The sequence below is a fragment of the Semicossyphus pulcher genome, unplaced genomic scaffold (assembly GCF_022749685.1).
Source record: "Semicossyphus pulcher isolate SPU_LCO1_2020_fin unplaced genomic scaffold, fSemPul1.0.p SCAF_19, whole genome shotgun sequence".
In the NCBI taxonomy this organism is placed as follows: Eukaryota; Metazoa; Chordata; class Actinopteri; order Labriformes; family Labridae; genus Semicossyphus; species Semicossyphus pulcher.
In genome coordinates this window covers 4,249,492-4,263,203 of record NW_027211692.1, presented here as the reverse complement: position 1 = coordinate 4,263,203, position 13,712 = coordinate 4,249,492, and the positions used below count along the sequence as shown (strand labels likewise).

The window sequence follows — 13,712 nt, the reverse complement described above, 5'->3', positions numbered from 1 at the left end:
CTTAAGGTAATGAATTACACGAGGCAGGGCATAAAGATCCCCTGAATCCTGCTAATGAGGTCCCGTGACCCTGAGGCAGCCCCTGCAGCCCGCTCCCTGCTCCTCTCCAGGTGTTAATGGCTGTAATCTCTCCCTGATTAATAATATCAACTGTAATTGACTATTGATAGCTTTCTGTGCACTTTCAGGCAGTTTCCCTTCTTCTCTAACTCTCTGCCTCTGACTTAAACCGTCTACAGTGTGCTGTCCCTTTGATTTGCTGCCGGCTCTGGCAGGATGTCATTGTGCTCTCAGCAAATGAGAAGTGAATCAGAGTGAAAGCAGAGTTTAGCCCTCTGTACTGGGATTCAAATACATTTCCCTGAATGATTCAGAGGCTGTTAATACCTGACGTTCGCCGTCTTTAGTCTGCCTCACAAAATCTGTTTGACTAACATCTGTTGATCAGAGGGCGACACCAGGTTGGAGGCCTAACAGAGAAGTGTGCTGTTTTCCCTCCAGGCCTGAATGCGTAAAGATTTTGTCCATAAGAATCAAAGCACAAGTCCATTTTCATTAGCGTCCCAAGAGGCCGATGTTCCTGTCACTTCAAACACTGACTGCTCCAGACATGAGCCGCGGTTCATTTCTCTGCCCGTTGTGACTCTCGCGGCGGCGGCGTGTTATGTTTCCCTCTTTCCTCGATTAATCTTCTGCCCTGTGACGGCCGGGTAACGCCGCCGTAATGGAGACATAAATTTCTCCTGATGGCTCGAGGCCTTTAAAGGGGGGGCGATGGGGGGATATAGGCGCCGATCAATAAAGATGCTGAGTATTAATTTAGGAACACAATGTGCACATTAAGGTCGGATAGGGGAGGACATAATTATCATACAATGCTCTGTGCTGCTTTATTACCTGCATGGAGAGCCTGTAGGAACACAGTTACAGTGTCCACGTCAGCAGACTTGTAACCGTCTGCTGCTGCATCCTCTTTAATGTGTTTTAGTTTGGGTTCATATCCGGGCTTTGTACAGATTCATTACATTCATGAACCCTTTCAAATAAACATAAATGTGCTGCAGTTTGAGTTGCAGACATTTGTACACATAGAACAATATGTACGACCTCATGACCTTTTTCACGTATGTAAATGTCGAATGAGGTAACTCAATGTTGACTGAGCCTATGACCCACTGATGAAAGCCTTTGCATTTGCAGTATTACAGACTGGGTGTCACAAGCGGCGCCCAGTTAGTGACGCGTTTCCATCAGCTAGTTGGTCTGCCAGAGAGGGTAGGCGGAGCTAAGCGGCTGCTTTTCCGCTCTCTGCAAGTGTTGCGAGTAAACAGTAATCTACTATGGCTGAACAAACAAAGAAAAGATGGATGACTACAGATACAACTTCAACAATAAGTGAAAATCCAAAGAACAAGAAACAAACTCGACGCTCAGATGAAGCAAACAGTCTGAAAAGGAAAGCGACCGTCAGCCAGGAAAATCAGGAGTTACAACCGGAGCCAACCGTGGACGTCACACATGCAACACTGTCTGGATATCTGGGAAGTGTGCTCCTGCTGTTACCGTTTATCGCCACAGGTGCTGCCAAAGAGAAACTGAGATCTTTAAGATTGGCACTTTAATGCAGCTGGTAATAGTCAGGAACATTCACCACGAGCGAGCGAGCGGGATGATGACAGTTATATTGTGCAAAACCAGAAGAGTGACACATAACAAGTTAGTTAAAAACATCTGAGGTTGAAAAAGAAGGATCATTTTCAAGACAGCAACAGCAAAGATTCAGGAGCTTCTGACGTACTTCAGCGAACTTTTCATGCCCTGCCTCATGAGACCTCTCCGACAGGGAACATGTCCTGCTGTGAGGGCCATGTGTGAAAGGACAAATGTCAGGGGCAGACTGTCAGGAGTGCGTGTATGTAACTTTCAGTAGCCCCCTCCCTTTCAAAAACATGAAGCACAACCTAATTTACCAAACCCACAACAGCTCTGTGTCCTGCTCTGAATCCTGAAAGTTGTTCAGGCGACGTGCGCGCATCACCGGCAGGAGAGGCCTCTGTGTCAGAGCCAAGTTTCTCGTTGGTTCCCCGCTGTGTCAGACGCTTCAATAAATTAGATGTTGTATTTTCCACAGTTGAAAGCATTCGAGTTTATGACAACGTTCTTTGCATCCCTGCTGATACAAACACAAAGTGATCACAAAACCGTCTTTGTTCATTTAGCTTTCTGACTAGTAGCTTACTAGTTTTAATATTTAAACTGTTTTGATTATTGGGATCTTTTGCTTCACTCATTGTCGGGGAAAACTGCACACGATGGCGATAGTTGTAATATAGCTCTTTATTGTAAGAAACATAAAAAGGCACAATAAGCATGTTTGACTTGGAGCATATGTATGTACATTGCTCGGACTGAGATTTGTTACCACGGGAACACTTTGGAGCTGATTCAGTCGCTGTGTTGTAAATGATGCAGGAGTGTGTATAAACTGCTTCTTAAATAATAGATGTCCCCACAGTAAATAGAAGCAGCCATACGCAGCAGGAAGGTTTGTGAGAGGGATGTTTTTTAAAGTGAAACCTCAGAGGTTGTCGGATGGATTCAGACGATGATGAGTCGTTATTTTACGACTTCCCTCCCATCAGCAGCAGCAGACGGGGTCAGCGCTCGCCGGCTCATAGCTGTCAGACGCTCACCTTGTTAACTTCCATCATGGCTGTCAGTGACGAAGGGTAAAACCTGCTCATTAAAGTTCAGGTGTGAATATCCCAGAGGCAGATTAAACTGCGTTTCCCCCTCACTCCTGACTGGATGGTGATGCAAGCAAAGTCTGCACAAACTCTGAGGGAAATGTTGAAACCGTTAAAATTGACAGCTGCAACTTCCCAAAGTGCAAGAGGATGCAATTTTGTTGGGTGGGAGGAGAACTGTCATCCTCTGCTGCAGTGCTTTCTTCAACTTTTCCGACCACACATCTTTTTTTCCGACTGTCCTAAAAAAGATTCTCCTGTTTTACAGACATATGTGTACATACAGGAAGTGTTCACATCTAAATTTAAATTAAAACCTCATCTAACGGTGTGATTTTCTGTCAACACTGTGCAGCCGTGACAGCAAACTAAAAAGATCTTTGTCTGTAGGTTTGTGTCTCTGATTTACAAACCTTTGTCTACCTTGTGAGAGGAAGACATTCCCGTCCTCGCCTGCTTGTATTTCTGCCTCTCTTTGTTGTCATGCTCGTATAAAACCGTCTCCTCCACTGCAGAGCTCTTCCCTTTAAGCACACGGCAGCAACATCCAAACGTTGTTATTGGTTTGTGTTGCTGTCAAGATGCATCGCTAAAATGTTTCACAGTGACAGTGTGATCAGATCGCTGCCAAACACCACTTCACTCTTTCCCACAATCAACTTCAGACTCTGACAATGAGAGAAGCTGCAGATTTAAAGAGACAGTATATTTCACATCGACTTGTTGTGTGTCTCATGTTCTGCATTCAAATCCTCTGACCTTCCGGGACGAGCCCGTCCCTGGCTGCAGCTTGTCTCAAGTGCATAAATGTTTCTGCCATTCAGAAACAAAACAGTTGCCAGCTCATTGCGCTAAAATGTAGATTAACAAATGCATATAATTGGATTCTTCAGTGTGCAGAGCATTATCTGTCGCTGAATAATTTGGCTGTACTGCAAATGGCTGAACTCAGCAGATGGATGGATGCTGGCTCTTGGCACCTTCTCACCGCCTGTGTGTGCGAGCAGCTGAACATGCCTCGTTTACGGGTGCAGAGCGGAACAGCTCTTTCTCTTCAGGGTGGCTCCTCTTCCTCGCCTTCAGCCCTTAATCCCGTTTGAAGTGTGAAGAACAGGCACGCCATCGATTGGGCAAAATCACAACAGTTCCTGGTTTAATCCAAGGACAGCGTTCCTGCAGGGGAGAAATCATCCTCAATGCATCACCTGAGATAGACTTTGATTATGTTTATGGATTGTTTATGTCACCTTGGTGGAAATATGTTTTATTAAGGTCAACCATAATGTTTTCTCCTGGATGTTTTTCTGGTGCACTGTGAATTCTAACAAGTTAAGTTTACTTAAAGATTAGGAAACCGATGACCTTTGGAAACGTGAGTAAAAGAACGTAACTGAACACGTGTTATTTGAGTAAACTGTACTTTTCTAAAGATGTGACAATTTAATGTCTCCAAGTGTAAGACATGATCAGTTAGTTCAACTCAAACCATTTTTATTTATTGTTAAGGTAACTTAAATAAATTAAGTAAACAGAACCCATTCCATTCAGAGTATTGAACTTAAAATGAGTATTTTGAACTAATCAATGAAGTAAGATGAACTTAGTTAAAGTAGTTTATCTCGACTCATTTCAGTTGAGGGAACCGATCACCTTTAACCTTTTAAGTTGCAAAGTTTTTGTTCAATAGCTTCCAGGTCATGTGACCCTGTGTCCTCAAATCAATGTCAGATGTTACCACTCTAATAAGACACACCTCATTACACTGGAATTTCTGCTAATATTTTATATTAATATATATGTATATACAGTTTTGTTTTTTTTCCAATGGATCGCCATTGCAGCCGCCACCCTCACAACACTCACCGTTATCGTAGGCTGCCAGCTACCGCTAGCTAAGTCCAGCAAATTATTGCTCAGTCTCCTTTTTCTCTTGTGCGCACTCTTCTGAACCGGCACAAACCGGTCACTCTGCATCAGAGCGGCCCCTCGAGTGGGGTTTACAATTTTTAAAAAAATGCTATTAACTCAGTTTAGACTAAATAAGTGAGACTGAGTTAAGTTAACTTACTACTTTTATTAACATAGACCGTTTTACAGTGCATCACAGTCTCATAATACTGTCTCTTAATACAGAGCTTAAAGGAGAAATTCTCCCCTGGAAAAAGCCGCTGTCAGACAAAGCCAGTGTTCTCTGTCATCGATAGAAGCAATAATATTTGAAATTGGTACCATATCTGTGGAGAAAGTTGAACAAACAGATTGTGGTTTCCCCCATTCTACATTCCTACAACACCCAGCATGCATTGGGACAGCCCAGCAAGAGTTGTTGGAGTGAAATACTACTGCTTCGCTGCAGGCAATGGCTCAGAGCGAAACAGAATCCGAAATACAACAAGACTATTCCGGTGGATCGTCTAAAAAATCTTCAGGTCTGACGAACATGACGATTTTGAACGACATGACATCGTAGGCGGGCGTCTAGATTGAGGACGTGTAGTTTAGCGAGCTCCCTGGCCTCCGCCGGATGACGCGTTTTATGTAGTCTGGCGGAGGTTTTCAAAGGCGCATTGGAGAAGCGGATAGCGCCCTCCAAAGGCACAGGGCCAAATAGCATTTTGTTTCTGCCATAATGACATTAGCTCCCCATAATAGCATGATAGGACTGAGGTTGAAAATCAGCGAACTGGCCCTTTAATGCAGAACACAACAGGATAAACTGTAGATACAATAGAATATACATGCTGATGGTAAGAGGGCAGAGTGCCATGGGGACATCTTCATACTGGTGCTTTCTGGATTCAACATTTAAAGTTACGTCAATGCAATATTATCTTTCTTTTCTGTTATTGTGACTAAAACTAGATTTCTCATTAAAAAACAAGCAGCAACAATCACTGTGTCTCCAGTTTCAGACATGAAGGGAGCCATTCAGCGTCGCTGCCAACTCTTACCAAACAAACCTCCACAGATGGATCCGATACCACACAGAGACATGAGTAGAGAGTTGTTTTTTTCACTGTTAAACAGAATACTTGGTTTGAAAAACTGATTCATGACGCCAGTCAGACAGTTAATGTGTCACGTGGGTTCCTCCAACACCTCGCCCGTTTAGAGGTCCAGTCATTCAAATGGGAGACGTGATCCTGGGAACAGATCATGACAGATTCTTTCGCCCCACAGTCGCCACAGTAGAAATTGGATCCATTTTTCACAAGCTGCAGATCTTCAGAACATTCTGACACTAAGAAGATAATATTTAGACGGACACATGAGGAGAAAATTATCTCAGCCTGGGGCCGGTCTGTCAGAGGATCCAGCCAGAAGATCTCCTCTCTGTCGGTGCTGAAACCTCGCTCGCCAACCAGATTCAAAGACATTTAAAACTGTTAATTTAAAGATAAAACTGAAATAAAAGTTGTTGTTTTTTTCTTAAATGCTAAAGCAGACTACACCCACTTAAGCCTGTCTCTGTCTCTTGTCTTTATAAGTTTCGAGCAGCGCCGGCCTGAACCGTATCTGACATTTCCAAGTTCTCCAAAGTCTCCATTAGAGGCTCCTGTGCTCGAGGCATGTGATTACACTTCAGACTGAACTTCTGTGCAGATTGTGACAAAGACGACTGCTGAAGGTCTCCTCTCTGAGCATGGGCGTCAGTTAAACTGTAGGTCACACGGCGCTGGCTTTCTACTACGGATCCTTTCTGCAGGAGTCACTGCAGGTCCGCAGGCGTCATTCTCTTCTGCCTCCCTTTCTCTCACAATAAAGGTCACTCCATGCTTGAATGTGAATCTAGACTGAGCCAGTCAGTGGGATGTGGAGAGAGAAAATCAAATGGATTTTTCTTATCTGCCACTGGAGTGCTCAGGGAATGAATCTCTCCTCCGGCTCGTCCCTCTTTTCCCTGGCAAATGAAGCTCCGTCGGTCTGCTGATGTCCGCCGGCGATGGCGTCGTGAGAAGCAGCAAGGTGGCTCGAAGGTCGAGTCAACACAATTAGGAGGCCGACCTCCCTCCCGTGGGGAGGAGGTGACAGAGGAGCAGGATGTAACTTTAAGTGGCAGATGCTGCAGGGAGGCTGCAGGTGGATCTGTGTGTTTAGGATGGGAGAGCGTTTCACTCGGTCTGTGTTCCCCAGAGGAGACGAGAGCGAGAATAACACAGCTCTGATGTCTGAAGGACTTCTCTCCTGTTTCCTTATCAAAACAAAACATCTCTTCAACTGTTGCACAAAAGGGCTGATAGATGATACACTGGGGCAACAACAGACACAAAGACTTTGGCTGTATGAGTGTTGAGGTCAAGAGACAATGCTTCTCTAAACTGTGTCCTGCAGCTCATTAGCATCAGAGCAGCGTCCCCTGAATACTGAGACGTGCTCTGCAGGACATCTTGTGATATAAGTTTGTGGTGTCTTTGCAAACTACTCTGAAGTTGAGCATTAAGTAGAAGGTCTCTGGATTTAAACATTCTGAGCATCAGTCAAAATTAATCACACTTTCTGAATTTGAAGTGTTTTTATCTCCTGTGGTCATTAGTGGAGTCAGTAATGCAACGCGTCTTATTAATAAGGCTGATTAAATTAAAGGAAAACTGCTGATTGCTTTAACCTCGATACAGTGATGTGGTTTTTGCGCTTACGGATTTTTTATTCATAAAAAGATAAATATATATTCAGTAGTTTTTTGTATCAGATACAAGACAGATTTTTACTTCAAGCTGTAGTAGGTAACATTATTAAAACTTTTTGTCATATTTGCTCAAACTGTCACTTCAAACATGCAGCAGTACATGAGAGAGATAATCTGTAAAGAAAAACCATGTTCCTCTGGCTCCTCCCACTGCAACACTCCCTAAACACAACAACCAATCAGAGCCGAGCAGTCTCTCAGGCTGCTGTCAATCACACGCTGCGCAGCAACACTCCTCCGCGCATGCTCACGCGGTCAAGCTCGAGTTCTTCAGGTGTGCGCAGCGTCAACGTGTAACTTTTTATTTTATATAACTTTTATTTATTTTTTTTTTTGTGCTTGTAAAACAGCAACATATTTCGCTTACGTTTCACATGACCACACACAGTAGATGGATAGGTGTATTTAAAAAATGTGTTTGGCTTGATACACATTCACAGGAAGCGCAACCTCTCTTCCTCTTTAAGCGTAACAACAAGCGATCAAAACGCGACTGAGCGTTAGTAGCTACACGTTTGCACAAACAAGACTTCAAAGACGTAACAGATATTTTAGATCTTAATGGAAAAACTCCACAAAGAGGCATTTACGAGGGCAGCTACGTTTTCCCTGCCCTTTTATAACAGCTGCTGTAACCACGACAACCACAGACGCATTTGGCTGAAAGTCGCCAGTTAACATGGCCACACGTTAAACCGAAACACCGGTTTGTGTCCACAATGGCTAAAAAACAACCATCAGGAATGAAAAACTGCCCATCGCCACTGCACACTACGGCTCACACTAAAGGAGCGTTAAACCGAAGGAGGAAAGAGAGGAAAAGGCAAGCTAAAAAGAAAGAAGTTGGACCGAGACAGAAACGAAACGAGTTAGACAGTTCTGCCTGACAGGTAATTACCCCAGCTTAATTTCCGCTGTCTTTGTTTTCAGAAAATCTCTCCACATTGCTAAGATGTCTGCGGTTACTGTGATGTTACGTTGGTGTTGCAGTCGGGCTAACGTTAGCTTGTTCCTGCTGATGCTGCTGCTGCTGTTTAGCGTTGTTTCATGGCGGAGTGTTGTGGTCATTTCACGTTTTTTACCGGCGTGTCCGCCATTGTATATCTGGCTTCTTCCGTTGCCGTAGTTACTAGCCTGCTCGCATGACAGCCTCCTCTGCAGGGAGGGCTTTGGAGGCAGGACTGAGCGCCGCAGGGGGTGGGGGGGGGGACTAAAGTCTCCTTCTGTTTTTCTGCATCTAACTCATTCTTCTGCACATGTGATGTTATACCTCTATTATCATGACGTACCTGTTGTTTCACCTTTCTCTTGTCAACATTGACTTTCCCCTCTGATTAATGACCCAGAAAAAAGAGGAAATGTTGTCCCTCATCTTTTAATTAGCTGTGATAACGACTCTTTATGAGGCTGGTGAACATCGTTTATGTTGTGTATACATCAGCTGGGTCTGAGCTGCAGAGATAACAGATGGAGCTGATGGACACTCAGATTTATGTCCCGTCGTCCTCTCAGAGGGCGAGCCAGGAAGTCCAGTGAAAGTTGCCCTCTCACTCTGTAGATTTAGACGATTATTTTTTAACACAGTTGGATTTTCAAACCCCAAATCCCAGAATGCATTTGAAGAAGCTGACTCAGCAGTTTTACAGAGTGGATTTGCACCTTGAGGAACTGCGATTTTATTCCGCCTCCATCCTGCCTTTATCTTTGTGGACATAGCGATGCTTCCATCAGCATAATCACCAACTTGTCTCCCAAAACTATAAAAGTGAGCGGAGGTCGTTTAGCTTTCACACCCCAGGAAAACTTTCAACAGTTATACCACCTGTTCACAACCATAAAATGAGTCCATACCCGCTGTTAGTGTGTGCTCTGACCTTAAGTCAGCTTGGCCTGACTTCACAGACTGTTTCAAACTTTACCTGGAGGTCAAATCCTGACGAAGAAAACAGCACAAGGTCACAGCAGAGACACTTACATTTTAACAGGATTGCTCGGCTGTGTCATCGTGCCCCGGGCCGTCCTGAAAATGGTATCAGGTGCTCAGAGAGATTGAAATTCAGTTTTAGAGTCAGCATGCTCCAGGTTCATTCAGCTGTAATTGTACATTTAGCGAGGGCTGTCACTCTGTCCTGCATTTAAGTCACTGTAATGGTAACCAACTGTAAAGTGTAACTTGTTTCATGGCAGTGGTTTATATACAGAAAGTCTCAAACCCACATCGGTGAAGCCAAGCATTAAGAGTCGTTCAGTTTCCAGAACTGTATTTAAAGGGCCAGTTCTCCGATTTTCATCTGCAGTCCCATCATGCTGTTATGAGGAGTTAATGCCATTATGGTACGAAAAAAATGCCATTTGGCTCTGTGCCTTTTGAGGACGCTATCCGCTTCTCCAGTGGGCCCTGGAAAACCTCCGCCAGCCTACGTAAAACGTGTCATCTGGCGGAGGCCAGGGAGCTCGCTAAACTACACGTCCTCAATCTAGACGCCCGCCTCCGATGTCATGTCTCGTTCAGAATCGTCCGATTTTTTAGACGATCCACCGGTATATTCTCGTCGTATTTCGGATTCTGTACCGCTCTGAGCCGTTGCCTGCAGCAAAGCGGTAGTATTTCACTCCTGCGTCTCCCGCTGGGTCGTTCCTTTCAGAGGGAGGGGCGCAATGCACGCTGGGTGTTGTAGGAATGTAGAATGGGCGAAACCACAACTTGTTTCTACAACTTTCTCCACAGCTATGGCGCCGATTTCAAATATTACTGCTTCTATCGATTACAGAGAACACCAGCTTTGACTGACAGCGGTTTTTTCCAGGGGAGAATTTCTCCTTTAACTTCTGATTTTAGTTTTTATGTATAAGCCTGTTTCAGACGTTTTCTAGTAAAGATACACGTTATCAAAACCTTCCTCTAGTGTAGAAATAATCATGCTTCTTATTTGAAGAGAAAGGCTCACTACAAGTGTTCAGTGCTTTAATCTCTGCAGCCTCTCTGCTTTGTTGAGGGCAGTTCTGTGATTAATGGAAACATCCGGAAGGACCGATTCTTGTCTCTCACAGCTCATCAACCTGATCAAGAGTCAGAGACCTCCCCTTCCCCCGCTGAGTGATATCAGCTCTGACAATCTTGTTCTATATTCCCCTCAAAATGAATCTTCTTCTGTCGGGCCTTCAGCTTTAGAACAAGGGAGACAGATACGTGTCCTCGTTTACTAAATCTGTGTCATCACTGAAGGCCATCATGGAAGATAAATAAGTGTTTATAATGTGCTACTCATCAGGTGTGTTCAGCAAAGTCCATCTTATCAACAGCCTGATAGATTGTTTTGAATGAGTCATTTTGTTGACGCCAACATTCAGAGTGATTCAGACGATTTCAGTCCTTTCAGCAGCTTTAGGAGTTTGATTCATGCTCAGTCAGGTTGGTATCACATTCACTCATTTCCTGCCCTGAATACCTTTTACTTCTGTTTGCTTTAATTATGTTAAAGTAGCTTCAAACAGAGGAAATGAAACCACTTCTGTCATCGCCGCTCTCTACTCTTAGATTAAGTGTTTCCAAGCTGCAATCTTTAAGTTTCTGAACTTCTGAAACTAAAACTTTGCACTTTGTTTTTTCTCTCAGTGAGACCTTCAAACCTGCTTTTACAAGCCTTTGTGTGTGTGTGTCTGTGTATGTGTGTGTGTGTCTCTGTATGTGTGTGTACACCGTCTTTTGGATTGAATTGTGTAGAACTGAACAATAAATCAGCAGCTTCGGGCTGCAACAACACAGGCAATTTAATCAACGCATAAACTCTGTGCAACACTGTGATTAAAGTGAACGCATTAAAGCGACGACTGACGAGGAAGTGAAATGTGCATTGTAAAGACTTACAGGAACATGCATGAGGATTTATGCATTGGAGCTTTTTCTTGCACATTATTTTTTATTGAGCTTTTGGCAGCATATTGTGGTGCTGCACAGCTTCGGGTGATGGAGTGTTTATTTGTTATTTTAGTGAAAGCGTGCACGGTGGTTCTAAAAGTGTGGAAGAGTTCATTTGCATTAAGTTGGGCCGTCCCGCGGGCAAACTGCAGACGTACACAGTTTATTATGTGAACTTAAAATGGCTTCTCTTTTTTACTAAATCTCTCGTCTCTCCCGGTGCAGTTCGACATGCAGCAGATCACGCTGGAGGAGCTCAAACACATCCTGTTCTACGCCTTCCGCGACCACCTGACCATGAAGGACATTGAGAACATCATCATCAACGAGGAGGAGAGCCTGAAGGAGAACTCTGGGAACTGTCAGACAGAGTTCGAGGGAGGTGAGTCCCTGAGCTACAGCCTCACACGCAGGCACTTAGGCAGGTGTGTATTTGTGTGATTGACATACAGTCTTTGGTGTGTGTTGTGAGGGAGAAAATAATCAATGCTGTCAGGAGGAATTTGAGCTCTTCTCATCCAGATCTACAGGAAACAGTCACACACGCCTGCTGGTTTATTGATTCGGGGCGTTGGTGAGGCCCGGAGTCAGCTGGTCGCCGGTTCAGAAGTGATGCAGATGAAATATTAAAGACTCGCTCTGCACAGCGAGCATCCAAGATTTATGGAGAGCAGCAGAGGGGATTCCAGGACGTATTCTCTCTCTCACTATTAAAGTGGAAGATGAGAAAAAAACATTTTAGAGTATTATTAGTTTTAAAGAGCCTGAGTTCTGTTCAGACTCAGTCAGCCTTGTGAGAGGCTTTTGTGCTTTAAGGTGTTTGCAGGAAGTATTTTGATCAGAGAACAAGAAAGCAATTAAATGAGGTCAGACTGCGTTGTGAGTGAACAGATGTTGCTTCGATATGCGCAGAATTAAGATGACAAATATAACAGTTAGACCCAATTACGTTATTGCATATTTTTAAGGGAGTAGTGAAGCCGAGAGTATAATATAAAATGCTCTGCTTGGAATAATAAATTGTGTCTGATATGTTTTTTCTGTAATTACCTTATAAAAATCCTCCCAAAGCATCTCCTCCTTCTCCCTCATTAAAAACTCCTGAATCTGCATAGGCCCCGCCCACTATGCACATTTACAACCGCCCCCTCCCTCACGAAAACAAAACACGTCTCTGCCATCATTTAGTGGCAACTTGTTGAAACTTAGCGAGCTTGAAATGTAGTAATTAGTCGTAGTAATGTTAACGTTAGTCTTCAGTAGTGAGTTTGCAAAAATGACGATGAGTTACCCGAGATGTGGACTTGAGACTTGGTCACTTTGACTCGAGTCACTGTTTTGATTACTTGCGACTCGACTTGACTAAGAATAAATGACTTGAGACTCGACTTAGACTTGAGGCATGATGACTCGGATGACTTGCGTGTGTTCATAAGTTTGAATGTTAGCTGTTAAATATAAAATGATAGAATTCAATGTTGTCAAGTTTCTGTTTAACTATCAATTATGTACGCAGCACAAACTGGGAATCATGATTGGACGACTCAAAAAGCTCCCCGGTTTTTGATTGTCACGATTGGAGGACTGGCTTTCAGTCAAACTCCTCGCTATGGCAACACGCAACATCAAAGCCCCCAAAGAGAAGCCTCATCAGTCGTACTCGTTACTACTCAACACGGTCTCAGAGCAGACCATCGTCATGGCTGCGTCTGTGCCAAGATAACACAGATACAATTCATTGTCATACTTTTTGAACAGGTTTTATAAATTGACCAATAATATCATTATTAAACGAGCTGCCAACACCTTGTCTTTTCTCTTTATAAAGACCGGATAGTACAGGTAAGAGTGCTGGATCTTGGGAGGAAAAAAAGTGACTTGACTTGGGACTTGACTTGACATGCCCAAGAGAAAATGATTTGAGACTTGCTGGAGATTTGGACCAAATGACTTGAGACTTACTTGGGACTTGAGCAAAAATGACTTGGTCACAACACTAACGGTTACAGCTGGCTCGCGCATCATGGTTGCCATTGGTTACACATAATGATATGCATAGCGTCACCCCGTCCAATAACGGGATTGGCTCCTTAGGTTTGTGACGTCTCAAACCTGCCAATCTGAAAACGTGTTGTTCAGCCTGTCCTTGGTACACTGCAGTTTAAAAGCAGACAGGCCCAGCCATGGAGACGACTGCTCATGTTGTCCCTGATATGTATGTTAGCACATGAAGAACACCACATGGAGATGTTTACAAGGTCAAACTCTGGATTTTTACTGGAGGGGGTCTTTACCCCCAGATGGAGTCTGGACACTGGTGGTGGTAGTTAAAAGATGCTAGAAGTAAAGAATCGTGGAT

General features: G+C 43.9%; 1 protein-coding gene across 2 annotated transcripts in view; it reads left to right on the top strand.

Annotated features, from left to right (window-relative positions):
• Positions 1 to 13,712, top strand: part of caln1 (calneuron 1) — a 69,589-nt gene that overhangs the window by 45,647 nt on the left and 10,230 nt on the right. For both annotated transcript variants that reach the window (XM_069668434.1, XM_069668433.1), the window contains exon 5: positions 11,579 to 11,735. In XM_069668434.1, the coding sequence (XP_069524535.1) occupies positions 11,579 to 11,735 (157 nt within the window). The remainder of the gene's footprint in view (positions 1 to 11,578; positions 11,736 to 13,712) is intronic.